Source organism: Mizuhopecten yessoensis, unplaced genomic scaffold (assembly GCF_002113885.1).
Source record: "Mizuhopecten yessoensis strain PY_sf001 unplaced genomic scaffold, ASM211388v2 scaffold4631, whole genome shotgun sequence".
NCBI classification, from domain to species: Eukaryota; Metazoa; Mollusca; class Bivalvia; order Pectinida; family Pectinidae; genus Mizuhopecten; species Mizuhopecten yessoensis.
Genome location: NW_018405643.1, coordinates 724,520 through 739,578, shown reverse-complemented (window position 1 = coordinate 739,578; position 15,059 = coordinate 724,520). Strand labels below are relative to the sequence as shown.

Below are 15,059 nucleotides of genomic sequence, written 5' to 3'. Positions count from 1 at the left end.
ACTTGTTAGTGACTCACACAGTCATCATCACTTGTTAGTGACTCACATAGTCATCATCGCTTGTTAGTGACTCACACAATCATCATCACTTGTTAGTGACTCACACAGTTATCATCACTTGTTAGCGACTCACACAGTCATAATCACTTGTTAGTGACTCACACAGTCATCATCACTTGTTAGTGACTCCCACAGTCATCATCACTTGTTAGTGACTCACACAGTTATCATCACTTGTTAGTGACTCACACAGTCATCATCACTTGTTAGTGACTCACATAGTCATCATCACTTGTTAGTGACTCACATAGTCATCATCGCTTGTTAGTGACTCACACAGTCATCATCAGTTGTCATATGTAGTTACCATCACTTGTTAGTGACTCACTCACACAGTCATCATCAATGTTTTGTGATTCACACATTCATCATCATTTATTAGTGTCTCATACTGGTCTCAGCTTTATATGATTTCAGTCTTGATCAATCAAATTGTATCCCAGTAAATTAAATTCCATGTCATAAAACATTTCTAAGAGCTGTTTTTGAAATCAGGTCATACAAAAACGAAAACACAAATGGCATTGATTAACTCATAGAAACTTTCAAAAATGCTGTTGGCCTAATTATTATCAAAGATGTTCAATTGATGTTTGAATAGCTGTAAGTTTAAATAATTTAACCTAATAATTCATTATAATTTTCCATGATAGATTTAATCAATTTCTCTTTGTAAGATCATAAATGACAAAAACAGCTACTGTTAACAACCTATAAGTTCTCTAAAAATTGACTGAAGAAATGTCATTATATAGGATTTGATGTTTCATTTATAGTAAAAGGTTTTAACATGCAAAAGCTCCTAACATACTTCAATACAAACCCACTGTTGCAATAAATATGAACTTGTCATAACAATATTATCTCCTTCTTCATATAATGTACATGTAGCTTTAACGATTTGAGCAATACCTTTACAATTGTTCTAACATAAAAGTAACAGAAACAAACCTGTATCTAACATGTCTAAACAATTTCTTCATGTTGGTAATTAAGTATGGATTGTGAAAAGATTCATTAGCACAACCAAAAAGTGTAACTAACATGTCAGATTTACCCACAGAAAAAACTGGCATACAATCCTTGGTGAACGTTTAGCAAAAACAATTTATAATGTACAGTAGGCCTACAGATAACAATAAATGGTTATTAGCCGAATTGATTAGTTAATACAATACAATACACACAATGTGTGTACTCATATATAACTAATAGGCTATCTGGACAGGAAATCGTTTGAACAACCTGATCACGGTGTCTTGTGACCGTTTGCCTGTAAGCACGACGCCATTGTCGTACTTATAGGTGACCATTGGGGATAATGTCACTTCCCCGATCAATAGCGATCAATCACAGCTAAACCACTGCAGGCGGCACCGACCAAATGTTGAACGATGCAATGCAACTGAGTGGATAGCAGACGGAGATATATATACTCTTGGGTTTAAACGCACTTACCGTCGTATCTGCTTCCGAGGTCTTGTCTGTTTGCCATAATGTTTTGGTGGCTATAAATAATATACTTGAACGCACTTCATATGGATAATAAAAGTCATTCTTGTGTTGTGACAGTTTCTAGCCATTCATCCTCTGGCAGCTCTTCAATGCTAGAGTTAAAAATAACCTATACCAGGAAGTGCGCCTCGTTTTGAAACTGAAACTGGATTCACTCGCGCACACACGTGTTTAGATAAATGTACATAAACATTTGTGAAGCATAATGCGGGACACACCATTATCGAATTGTGAGCGAGAATTCATTAGACAAGCAGTTATTCAAAAGAAGGTAATTCTAGTTCTGTTTGCTACTCGGCAATAATCATATCCCATTATATAATTAGTTGATTGATAAAATTATTTTGATTGGAAATTTTACTAACGACCCTGGTGAGTGCCGACAGGGACCACAGGGGTTCGTCACAAATGTCTGAAATATACATATGCTATACTGATATGGGTCGCAGTACAGTTTGTAACGAACCTCTGTGCATGGACCGATGGGTCGGCTTCGTTGAGTAAATAAACAAAAGACAACTATGTTACAGAAGGATACAGTTGCATATATAGCCTAGATATAGTTACAATGGGTCGGTTTCGTTGAGTAAATAAACAAAAGACAACTATGTTACAGAAGGATACAGTTGCATATATAGCCTAGATATAGTTACAATGGAATCACAGGGGTTCGTTACAAATGTCTGCTATAATGATATGGGTCACATATATGTGTGCTGTGACCCATATCAGTATAGCATATGCGTATTTCAGACATATATAACGAACCCCTGTGATGCAATTGGAGATATTGAATCTAAGACAAAAGGTTAACTAACAGCAGAATTTTGATGTATCTGGTAAAAAGTTTAAAAATTGTAAAAGATTTGAATTGATTAGGTTGCCTTACAAGTGTGATGAATGTACATATCGTAATCTTACCTTCGCTGATTTAGCATATTATTCAGGTTAGATACGTTGATCTGTTGGCGTTAATCATTTGTGTTATGTCTCCGTAATTCGAACGCTTAGAAGACAGATAGTTTTCGAGGTACAATCAAAACGTACGTGTGATTATACCTCACTCACCGCTAGGTGTCGCTAGGATAGCAAGAGGGTATAAATAGGCAGAATCCAGCGACAATCGGCCAGTTCTGTTCTGATCTCGGCGTGTGTACAGCAGTGAAAGATCACAAGTACCTAATATATGCGAGACCGGCTTTGTGTTGGAAAGATAGATGTGACTGGGTAAGTCTTGCCTTGATCCACACACTGCCTGGAAGATATATTAAATAAAAAATTGAGTGCTGTAGCGGGATACTGTTAGACAGAAGGTGTCACGGGCATAGTCTGTGCAGTGCTAGTCGCGACTAGGCTAGTCGTGACTAGGTATACTCGTTGGTGCTAGTCGTGACTAGGGGTAGTCGCGACCAGGCTAGTCGTGACTAGGTATAGTCGTTAGAGCTAGTCTTGACTAGGGATAGTCGTGGTCATTAGAGAGTGACGTAGCTGTATTCTAGTATAAGGCTGTCGTGATCGGCGCGACTAGGTCATATAGCTAGGTAGTTGACTATAGGGCAACTATAGTGACTAGGGCTAGCCGCGACTAGGTAGTCGAGTTGTGTCCTGCCTGAATTGTACGGAAGTGTGTGTAGTGTGTTATATTCATACAGAGCAGATAGCTTTGGTATTAGTTCTATAGTCGGGCAGTAATTATTCTGTTCATATCATGTATTAAGTCTTAGGTAATAGGTATGCTGGTTACAAGGTAGTAACACATATTTGTATATATTTGCAACTGTAGTATAGTTATAATTAAGCTTACAGCACAGGGATCCTTAGAAGTGACTAGGGTACGGACCCCGGAACGTTACACAAGTGTCAGCTGTAGAGCATTATAATGGATAGCCAAGGGTCGCAGGTTCGAGCCCCAGCGACGGCACTATCTTTATCACTATTCCACATGCATTCGACTACGAAATAGCTGTGTACCTATGAAATTGTTTTAAACAGATGATGAGAAGAATTGATAAAAAAAAAATGATAATTGCATAAAAAATAAACACACAATTTTGTTACTTTGAGAGGACCTTGATCCTTCAACAGGAGATTTCTGGTATTAGTACATATATGCATTGCAAGTTTCTGTAACAGGAAAGAGAGTAGTGTGCTTTCACTGGGGATCGAACCTGAGGTTCCTAAGCGGACGCTCTAACCACTGAGCTAAGGCCTACATTAAATTATAGTTTGTTACCCCTTTACCGACCCAAATCATGGGTAGGGTAGGGAAATTACTATATCTTTCAATTTTGTTTTTATCTATACTCACCTGTAGTAATAACTTAAAATTCAAACAGAATACCAGTAGTACAATTAACAAAAATATAAAAAAAAAAATATCTTTCTAGAAATTAAATGTCAATAAAATATTTTGTGTAGGGGATATTTTGGTGGTCGGTATAGGTAAAGGGGAAATGAACAATATTTTATTTTAAGGCCTAAAGGGAAATTCCCTCTATTGGAAAGGCAACAGTATGTACAATTAAAATCTGCCACATATATATGTATGTGGACACCTCCAATACAAAGGGAATATTGAATAGATATGCAGAACCAGTGTTATTCTTGTGTCAGCTAGAGATCTCCGATAAGAGACGGAGAGCATAAGATATCGTGTCGTATAATGTTTTTATGTACAAAGGGAGGAATAAACGTACAAGGCAGGAAGCCCGGAGCAGCAATTAAGATATAGGTATCAATTAAATTTACCGGATTCTAGATCAGTTCTTGCTGTATCTAAAACTTAAAGCATTCATTTTGAGGAAACTGTGTTGTTATCCAATCCTGTATGAGTCTTAATTAATCCAACTCACTTTTAAACTCAAATCCACTGCTTTTTTTCACCAAAATCTGTTTTTATATGAACCTTTCAACTGATCAGTAGAATAAGGCCATCTTTACCAGTGGTGCCATCTAGTGCATCATATGTAACTTAAGGGTTCTCCACAACCTTAATTAGATCTTTATCAGCTCTGCTTATTTATGACTCGTACTTTTCCTCCATTTTTGTATGTAAATCTAGCCTTTCAGTTTCATGTCTTTTCGACTCTCCCATAATGCCTGTAAAAAATGATTGCCATAAAATAATGAAAACCGGAACCCATATTGCTTTCTATTGCATAAGAATGATGGTTGTGCTAATATAATATATTGGTGTGCTAATCAGGTAAACAAAATTGCTAAAAATATTTACTAAGCTAAAATACCGGTACCTGTACATTTTCAGTAGCTGTGGAGTTGATCTGTCCTTCAAATGATTTTTTTTAGTACTAGTGCCCCACCTAACCAAATATTTACACAACAAAAAGTCTGGCAAATCAAAAAAATATAACAGTCAAGTGTTCTAAACCTGACCTACAGTTATCAATTTATGAAACAGTAAATTGGTCCATAATAATAAACAAATCATAGGAATTTACTTTTCTTCATAGAGTTAATTACATACTGACAATAAAAATTATTCTGTAAGGCCCAAATGATGCCTAACAATGATACTGTCCACTGTTGAAAATTCTATAATTCTTTATAATGGAGTAAAGTCTGTTTCAGAGAATCGATGGGAGACAACCATTCGACTACAGAAGAATCAGAATCAAGTTTGGTACTGACAGGGGCAGCTGTTATGTCGAACTTGGTCAAACAAGGTAAAGGAAAGTGTTATTGTGTTTTAGTGGTTTTAAATGGTATTACCATGGAGAGCAAAAAGATCATATGTGTCAACCTGTGAAACCTCTAATGAGGGAGATCTCCCTCATTCCACATTTCCATTGAGGGAGAAAGTGTGTGAAATGAGACTAAAACTGCCTTGCTCAATTTATCTTTCCCTTCCTATGTATCAAAATAACTCCAAAATGCATTTAGTTGATTCAGACACACCTGTTATGATCATTACACACACCCTGCAGTAACTAGGAGATCATTTGACCACAGGATGTAGATTTTGTGTTTGTGCGAGTTTGGGCTTGAATGATGGAGTTTCGAGGGAGATCGGTAATTTTTTGTCAAAAAGAGGGAGTCTCCCTCCTAATGAGGGAGGGTTGACAGCTATGGATCATTGTGTTTAGGAGCTGAGAGAAAGTTAATTGTGTTAATTGGTTTGGCTTTTTACAGACATTTTACAGTACAGCATTACAATGAAGTTGAGAACGTTGAAAATGTATAATTATAAAAATAAGATGATCACATATGTTCTCTGAAAGCTGATTGTGCTGCCCACTGGACATAAACTTGATCTCTAACATACATTTGCTGAAAGCTGCACACAGCTGTAGATGTTAATTTTCTTCAATTTTTCTACTGCAGGGTATTTGCTCAGGTGTCTTGTGAGCTGTGTGCACCAAAGCCCACCAGGCCCTCGGATGGTGTCCTGTTCATCAATGTAGAGTTGTCTCCCATGGCATGCCCATCATTTGAGTCAGGAAGGTAAATATTAGACTCTTGAAAGCAACATCTATTGTATGTAGAACTATACAATGTGACAAAGGGTTTTTAAACGATTCTTACAGAATGATGGATCCCGGAGCTGACATTTTCATGGGCATATATTATAAGCACATTTTCTATGATTACATTTTCCAGCAAGCTCCCAAAATCTATTGGAAACAGTTCAGAGATATCACTCAAAATAGGACTAGATTGTGAGATCTTGAAAGAAAGATGCAATTTCAGTTATTACCATTCGGAAACCAAATTGTAATTTAAATTATTTCAATTTGGAAATCATTCATTTTTCTAAGTTCTTGTTTATGTGCAATCCTAACATTTTTACATGGTATCTTTATCTAGAGAAAGACAGAAACAGAAATGTGATTATAAGTGAGTCGGTGTATGTTGTTTTGTTTAGAAGAAAGTAAAATGTTCAGACGTGAATACCCAGACACCTTAATATATTGATACAGTTATCATTTCCATTTCTTTTTCAATTCTGGTTCACTGATAAAACAAATATGACTTGCAGGATGTCAGAATTGGGTGTTGAGATCAACAGGCTTCTGGAGCGATGTCTGAAGGAATCACGATGTGTTGACATGGAGTCACTCTGTATCATATCAGGAGAGAAGGTACAACCCATTATCTCTTAGACTTTGTGTCACATATGAGTAAAGAAGGTACCCGGTACACTCATTGGTTGTATTCTCTTTAACATGTATAAGACCACCTGCACACATCTGGGCTAATTAATAAAAGCTGAAATAACCTGTTTCATATTTAGAAAAGGGGACAGGAACCAGCGCCTTGCTTCTTTACGGTGACATATCGGGTTCATCATCCAGGCGTGGATACCTCTACGTATAATTAGACATATGAACATAGAGGTGCAATTACAACACAACCTGATGTACTCGGTTCACGGTGCTTTATTTACATTTAACGTCAGGTTGTGTTGTGATTGCACCTGGTTTCATATTTGTTTTAAAATAGATAAAGTTTATATATTATAGTCATAGATTCAACTTGTTCAGCACAACATTCACATGATATAAGAAATCTCTATATCTCTCATACCATTGTTAGTTGCGATACGTGTACTTGACTAGAAATCTGAATGATATATATATAATGATTAATTTCAAGAAAAAAATCTGAACTGACGGTTAAAGACTTGAGAGTGATCACAAAATAAGTTTCTGTATATACAGATACATCAGTGGATTTTATCTTCGCAGGGCTTTCATCAGTTGACCTTTGACATTTAATCATTTCTGAAGTCAAATCACCTTTTTTTCCTGAAATTTGTAGGGTCATAAACATGTCAAATAGACTTGTCCTTTCAATCCCAAGAGTCAATTAAACCTCATTTTGGGAAGTCAAAAACATACTCTCCATGTTCTAATTATGAAAGCCCAGTTTCACACAACATGTTTAGCTTTCCTGGCGCAACGAAAGAACCTGTTACCTTATGGTGCAGCACCTTTGCGTTGTTATCAAATTTATGTTACTTATATTACTGTCATGGAAAATATCTTTTCCTTCCTTTTACCATTTGTTTTCCTCAAATTTTATTAGAATATAGAAAAAACAAAATATGTGATAAACATTTGTTTGTTATGACAGGTATGGCAGGTGAGAACAGACATCCATGTGTTGAATCACGATGGGAATATCATAGACTGTGCTAGCATAGCGGCCATTACAGCCCTCACTCACTTCAGGTGTGTACATCCTTATCATTTAATTGAGAATTTAATAAAAAGGTTGAAGTATAAATATGTAGTCTAAATTAAAGCTCATAGACTCCAAAACGATACAATATTAATATAAACTTTATTTATTTCATTAACAATTATGAAACAATTTATTTCAACTTATATTAATCACTCCTGTTGGCCCAGATGTAAGCGTGCATAGGGTCTTAATGTGGAAGGAAACCGGAGTATTCGGGGGGGGGGGGAAACCCACGTGGTCTGCGGGCAGGTGACCTTTTCACGTCCGATCGGGGAATCTAACCCCAGTCGCCTTGGTGAAAGGCGAGTGCGCTATCCACTGCACCACCTGACCTCAATATTATACAATATTAAACTGTCTGATTTAATAACTTCACATTCAGGTTCAGCGTTTCAAAGTTTTGAGACATTCCAAGAAAGGAGTGGGATGGTTTATCGTCTTCTTGCGCCATTTAACTCTGAGGAGGAAGCCAGAGCTTTGATAAATTAGGCCATACCCAATGTGTTTTCCTTTGAGATCACTTACTTCCATAGAACTAGATATTGTTTTCTCCTGGTTTTGTTATTCTTTTTAAGAATCTTAAAGATATTTATGCAAACCGGAGGTATTGAATGTCAGGTAACAGAAAACAGCTTTGGAAATATATTTAAAGGAAAGCTTTTTGAATTTTTTTTTTTTTTTTCAGAAATCTTCTTAATCTTAATTTTCTTGCTCTTACTAATTAAAAATAGCAAAGTATCAAGAGATGTGTGATTTCATGTTGCCTTATGTACATATATGGTTCCAAGAACATGATATTATGTTTATTTATGACCGTAAATTTCTCTGTTTTTAAAATGATCTATGGAATATCTGTCAATTTACAGGAGGCCTGATGTTACAGTGGATGGTAGCAATGTAATAGTGGTGAGTAACTGCTCTGAAAATCAAAAATATAAAGACAGCTGTGTGTAAATACTTGATCCCAAAACACTACGTATATTGATATTGATAGAGCAGGCTATATATCTCAGCATTATTTAGTCACTTTAGGACGATTCTAGTTTCCATATGTAATACATGAGTATCAAGAAAACATGTTCATCTGTCCCAATGCTGTTTATTACATGGGTTGAAAGTATTGAGACATATGCACATTATGGTGAAGAATGTATTTGAATACAAAAGAATGCAGTGGAAATGGGACTAAAATAAATGAAACACTGTATTTTTAGTCATTTTTAGCATTAGTCTAGAGAGACATACATGACATTTGATTTGTGATTTCAGCACCCGGTGGAGGAGAAAGATCCCATCCCTCTCAGCGTACATCACATGCCTATCTGTGTGTCATTTTCATTCTACGAGCAGGGGTAAGTGTCAGGACACTGAAGCTTGTTGTCGTCCCATTCTTCAAGCATGTCATCGGATCAAAGTCCTGTTATGTAAATATGTTTTATTCAATTCTGGAAAATAAAGCTTTACCTTTATCAATGAAATAGACATAGTATTATCTTTTAACTTAGGCCCCTTTCGTGTATCCTGTTCAACCGGTTAAGAAAACGACAGGTACAGATCTGAACTGAGGCTGACCTCAAGAATATTCAAAAAATTTAGATTGAGAGGTCAAAACGTACCTGACCGAAACTAAAATGATGACTATTGCTAGTTTGCGTTATTTATTTCTAAAACAATGTCAAGTCACATGTAGTTTTTAAGATACGTTATGTAATTCAGTTGACATGTGTATAATGAAGGGCATAATATTCTTGATACATTGTTATTTATTCTCCGAAACGGTGCATTTTCAGCTCTGCTTATAGAACGGTCCAAGTGCGTTTATTGTTTATTGTGGAATATTTCTGCACCACCTGTACTGTTTCAACCGGGATACACGAATGTAACCTTAACAATGCTGCTTAGCACTGCCTGATTACTAAAACTTTCCTTGTAGGAAATTTTTGTTGGTTGACCCGTCGGACAAAGAAGAGAAAGTGATGGATGGAAAGATGGTGATAGGGATGAATAAACATCGTGAAATCTGTACACTACAAGTGACGGGACAGATGTTGCTTCTCAAAGATCAGGTATCAGTTGTATTATTGTTTTGAAAATTAATGAAAATGTTCAATATCGGTTGTATTATTGTTTTAAAATTAATGAAAATGTTTAATATTTGTTTCATGAGGTTATTGGAATTTGTTTTGAAGAACTTTAACAGGAAACTTGGAGAAAACCCTTTACTGTGAAAATGATGTCAAGAAACTTTTAGACATAAAGTGCAGATCTCAAATACATGACAGAAGGGAGATAATCACAATTGTATGAAGCCAATAGCTCATTTAGGATATTAAAACCTGAAACATAAACCCTGTGAATTTGTTGCCTTTATGATGCAGAGTAATTTAGGTATAGCGACAATGAATGGTATGGCATGAAATATAGACCACACTTCTTGTAGTAATAAAGTGCTGTCATTGGTATCTCTAGGTCCTACGGTGCTCAAACATTGCGGTGGTGAAGGTGGCAGAGACAACTGATTTGATTCATAAAGCTCTGGACAATGACAGACAGGCCAGGTATGGTGTTTGATAAGTTCTGTTAGGATGGACTGTTATTTATTGTATACTGTATAGGGCTTTAAATTTGCGGGGTCAATAATTCGCGGTTTCGTATTCAGTACATATCGCTGTTTATCCCAATCCCATGTGTTTTTTTGAGTGTCATCATTTAAGGGTTAAACCTTGAAATACAGGTAAACCGTTTGAAAACACTCATCCCGAGCGTCGTCATCCACCAGTGACTTCACTCGAAAGAAAATCAAATGTGTATGTAGAGTAAACTGGAACCAATTAATCACCTGCTGTGTGCACATAAATATGTGGTGACCATTTATTAAGTGTTAGTTTCTCAAGGACTGCCCAGTCATCCAGTGATAATCTGATTTGAGTTCATTTTGCTTGCATAACAGAGTTGGTTTATGAATATTTTCAACATGTTGTGATAAGATCCATAAAAGTGGTTAATATTATCGATAATTTCTCTGGTGTTAAGAATTCGCGGATATTAGTTGTAGTATGCAAAGCACGAATATAGCGAAATTAAAATCCCCGCGAAATATTACCTCTATACAGTATTTAATGTTAAGCCCACAAAAATTTCACAGGAGTTAGTAAAACACTCCTCAGATTTAATCCGTCAGAAAAGTCTTGTGACAACATTTTGAAAACAGTTTTTATGATGTATATAGATCAATGACCCTACACAATCCTAAATAGAATTGTGATGTGAAGTCTCTTCATACCATATATCAAGTTCTCAACCCAGCCAGTTTGGATAATCAGAGTGATTATAATTATGTAATGTGTTAAATTTATAGAAATTCAAACTTGTTCATCTATTAACTGGCAACTGAAATTGGATTTAAAGACATTTTGTGGTTGTTTTTTTCTGCAGTGAGGTCATCTTGTTTCAGATATTTACTAGAGTCAATTTGGTGCTTTATAAAGGCCCCTTCCCCTAAAAACGTTTTGCAGTATTTTCTCAAAAATAATGCAAAATCTGTTCATTTTCCTAAAATCATGCTTTTTGTATGTGATATGCTCCCAAAGTCTTAAGGCAAAGGCCTCTGTGGAAAGTACCGTGGCCGGTTAGGTAAAAACTTCACCTCGTAAACCTACATTTTGTATTGATGGGAGATTGTGATCAAATTCTTCTGATTAACTCTGATAGACATTAGGAATTTATCATCTGTACATTATTATTATCATAGTTACAATTTTTTTAATAAAACATGACTTTAATATGACAACTTAAAAACACAAGTACTGTATGACTGTCTTCTGTGGTATTGTATTCTAATATGCTTGTAGGGCGAAAGGTGAAAAGTTTGGATACACAGATTCTGTTGCCATGGATACCATCACGACCAATGAGATGGAACCAGAGGAAGTAGATATGGATGAGGTGGAGGAAACAGTTGCCGCCTCACTTCAGTCAATCAGAGAATCAATGACTGTCATCTCAAGTGAATCGTATCCTTTGTACCAGTCACTTATGATTTGTTAGATGTCAGAACGAGTTGGTTTATATGTTAAAAGCCTGATAATTGTGATAGACTTCAGTTAACTCCCTTTGTCATTGTAACATGAGCCGTTTTCGTTTATCGCCGTCCAAACGGTTTTAAACCGGTTGGACCAGAGTTGTTAGTTTATGAAATATGCTCGGACCCAGTAATCTGATGCTGCTTTCATGCGAGCCTTGACAAAGCCTTGCAAGGCCTGCATAAACATTTGCAGGTGTGCCAGGATTGTTACATTTAAAAATGGACGTACCAGTTGTTTCGCATAAAAGAACAGGCCCAAAGATAGTATGAGCTCTGAATTCACTACAAGTTCAAGCCATAAACATTTCATAATCTAGTGAGGGAGATAAATGGTACCTCTACCCCCTCAACATTTAAGTGCAGGCCCATATGATTTTTAATGAATGCCAAAGACCATTAAAGCTTTACAGATAATTTTATTGTTCAACTTCACAAAAAAAAAAATTACAGTAATGTTTGTGTGGTATTTTTTTTCAGTAACACTTAAAATTGTTTTGACATAATGAGCAATGTAATTGCTGTTCGATTTTGAGGTAGAATTTAAATGAACGGAAAATTCAGTTGTCAGCATGATGATTACACTGTCACAATTATAATAGTACATCATTGTCACCTTGCTCTAAGTGTGACCTTGTAATACACCATTGTATTAAACTGAAAACAGAATTTGTACTGTTTTGGTGGGAATGTAAAACAAGTGTAAGTGTATTGATGTTGTAACAATCAAACTGTGTATAAAGATCCTTAACTTCTGTCAGATCTGATGTTGAAATATTGGTAGGTCCATTTTCAATTTGATTCACAATACTGAACTATTGAAATGCCCGTTAAATATTTCCCTTCTATCAGTTACAGAGGTTTATCCTCTCTGTAACCTCTGTCAGTAAAATAGGTGATCTTGGTGCTATTTCTGTCAGAAAAAGAGATGAGCTCTTTGTCCCTTAGGTTAGTAGTACCGGTGTAGCATGGTATTGTGAAGCATGGTGAAATGAACCGCCCCATGGTGAAATGAACCACCCCATGGTGAAATGAACCGCCCCATGGTGAAATGAACCACCCCATGGTGAAATGAACCACCCCATGGTGAAATGAACCACTCCATGGTGAAATGAACCGCCCCATGGTGAAATGAAGGCTACCATCAATTTCTATTCCAACAAACCTTTTTTCATTCATTTTCTTTAAGTTTACTTCAATTTGATGGATTCTATCTTAAAATCACAATAATTAAGTCTGGTGTAGAGAAATTAAGGGTCGGACAGACAGACTTCAATACAACATAATGATGAAATGAAGGGGTTTTAGCATATGTTTTTTTCTATTTGTCTTTTTTAAACCAAATCTGTTTTAGTTACATCAGTTTGATGCCCTGAATAAGAAAATGAATAAAAAAAATTGGTCAGAAAAGAATTGATGGTTGCCTTCAATTCACCATGGGGAGGGTTCATAAATTGTATGACCATGGCCTTCAAATTACCATACTATACCAGTCGCCAGTCTTTGTTACTTTGGTCAGTAATAGAGGTGAGCTCTATTTTATTTTTCAAACATGTGTACATGGATTTGTAAAGTGATAATACATTGTTTTTGAAGTTTCAATGTTCTTTAATGTTGAAAGTTATTGAGGGCAAATTTTACATAGGCACAATATGCAGTATATACCTGTTCTTAGCCAGGTCATCTCTTTAGAAACATTTGACCAGGGATAGGATTCATCAGTCCAGTATGAATAATCAATGCCAAGTCTGTTCTGAACACAAATAGTAGTTGAACATTTATATTGCAAGGTTTCGAAAAAAAGGCCGGTTTCCTTTGTCAAGCAAAGAGTGATTTTGCACTCTTTGCTTAACAAAGGAAACAGACCTTTTCGAAAGCTAAGTTACTGTTTTTGTTCAAAACAAACTTAGCATTTGTTTGACCAAGGGGATTATGACAAAAGTTAGAGTAATGGCAATTATTTGAGCGGATTTTTAGTTTATGATGTGTCGGGTTCGTTTGAACGCGTTTTATTTGTGACTTTTAAGTTAAAGCAAAATTGATCAGCCTGACTCGCGTTTTCCTTACTTACGGAGCTCTCTCCTGGTTGTAGGATAAGGGAGTTGGATGTATAGGAGAAGGGGGCGCAAGTACGTGGGAGTTGGAGGAAAAGGAACTCAAAGAGGAGCAAGGTCACAAGGTCGTAGGACAAAGGTCAAAGACTACACCTCAGCCAGAAGGTTAGATTTCTTTTTTTTTACACATTAAAAAAATATCTCAATGTTCAGATGCTTTGAATATCAGAAACCTTCAGTAATGTTAATACAAATTGATACATGTTGTGAGGATAACAGTATTATTTAAGTTTTAAAATTTCATATTATTGATGGAAACTTCAATATCAGGTCGTAAATTATAAAAAGCTTAATCCCGCCATTTATAATTGACTTGCAGTGGTGGTACTAGATTCTGATAGTGAAGAGGAAGATGTGGTTATCATGGAGGGAGATCAGTTACTTACACAGCCAAGGTAAGCTCTCATGCTCTGACCATCAAACTGACCATTAAACTGACCATTACTCTGACCATCAAACTGACCATTAAACTGACCCATCAAACTGACCATCAAACTGACCATTATCTGACCATTAAACTGACCATTACTCTGACCATCAAACTGTCCATTAAACTGACCATCAAACTGACCATTAAACTGACCATTAAACTGACCATTACTCTGACCATCAAACTGACCCATCAAACTGACCATCAAACTGACCATTACTCTGACCATCAAACTGGCCATTAAACTGACCCATCAAACTGACCATTAAACTGACCATTACTCTGACAATCAAACTGGCCATTAAACTGACCATCAAACTGACCATTAAACTGACCATTACTCTGACCATCAAAGTGACCATTACTCTGACCATCAAACTGACCATCAAACTGACCATCAAAGTGGATGTACCCATATACATAAATTTGTACTAAAGAATAACAAAAAATGAAAAAGGATGATGTATCTTATTCCTTCAGTAATATAGTTTTATATCCTCTTTTTCACAGGAGTCAAGTTTACAACACAAAGAAAGCATCTTCAACAGAATCAGCAAATCTTGCACAAGTGCAAACGAAAACCAAGCCAAAGAAACGAAAAGGAAAGCCTTGATATTTGTTTGATTTGTTGCAATAAAAAGAAAATGTTATATAT

The 15,059-nt window shown here is 36.1% G+C and overlaps 2 protein-coding genes across 2 annotated transcripts in view; one reads left to right on the top strand and one right to left on the bottom strand.

The window, feature by feature from the left end:
- The window catches only part of LOC110449526 (probable phospholipid-transporting ATPase IA), a 95,963-nt gene extending 94,283 nt beyond the window's left edge, over window positions 1-1,680 (bottom strand). The window contains exon 1 of the mRNA XM_021496450.1: window positions 1,519-1,680. Within this exon, the coding sequence (XP_021352125.1) occupies window positions 1,519-1,555 (37 nt within the window). The 5' untranslated portion in view covers window positions 1,556-1,680. The remainder of the gene's footprint in view (window positions 1-1,518) is intronic.
- A 16-nt stretch (window positions 1,681-1,696) lies between these two features.
- Window positions 1,697-15,059, top strand: LOC110449527 (exosome complex component RRP45-like). Its single transcript, XM_021496459.1, has 14 exons — window positions 1,697-1,846; window positions 5,164-5,258; window positions 5,917-6,036; window positions 6,572-6,674; window positions 7,669-7,766; window positions 8,646-8,685; window positions 9,049-9,131; window positions 9,713-9,845; window positions 10,249-10,337; window positions 11,631-11,792; window positions 12,622-12,640; window positions 13,953-14,079; window positions 14,294-14,369; window positions 14,915-15,059. The coding sequence occupies exons 1-14, from the start codon at window positions 1,781-1,783 to the stop codon at window positions 15,015-15,017; spliced, it is 1,314 nt and encodes a 437-aa protein (XP_021352134.1). The 5' UTR covers window positions 1,697-1,780; the 3' UTR covers window positions 15,018-15,059.

Coding starts and splice junctions, on each gene's coding strand:
- LOC110449527 (XM_021496459.1), top strand. CDS start 1,781: ATGCGGGACACACCATTATCGAATTGTGAGCGAGAATTCATTAGACAA. Junction 6,037..6,571: donor CCATCATTTGAGTCAGGAAG/GTAAATATTAGA, acceptor TATGACTTGCAG/GATGTCAGAATTGGGTGTTG. Junction 8,686..9,048: donor ATGGTAGCAATGTAATAGTG/GTGAGTAACTGC, acceptor TTGTGATTTCAG/CACCCGGTGGAGGAGAAAGA.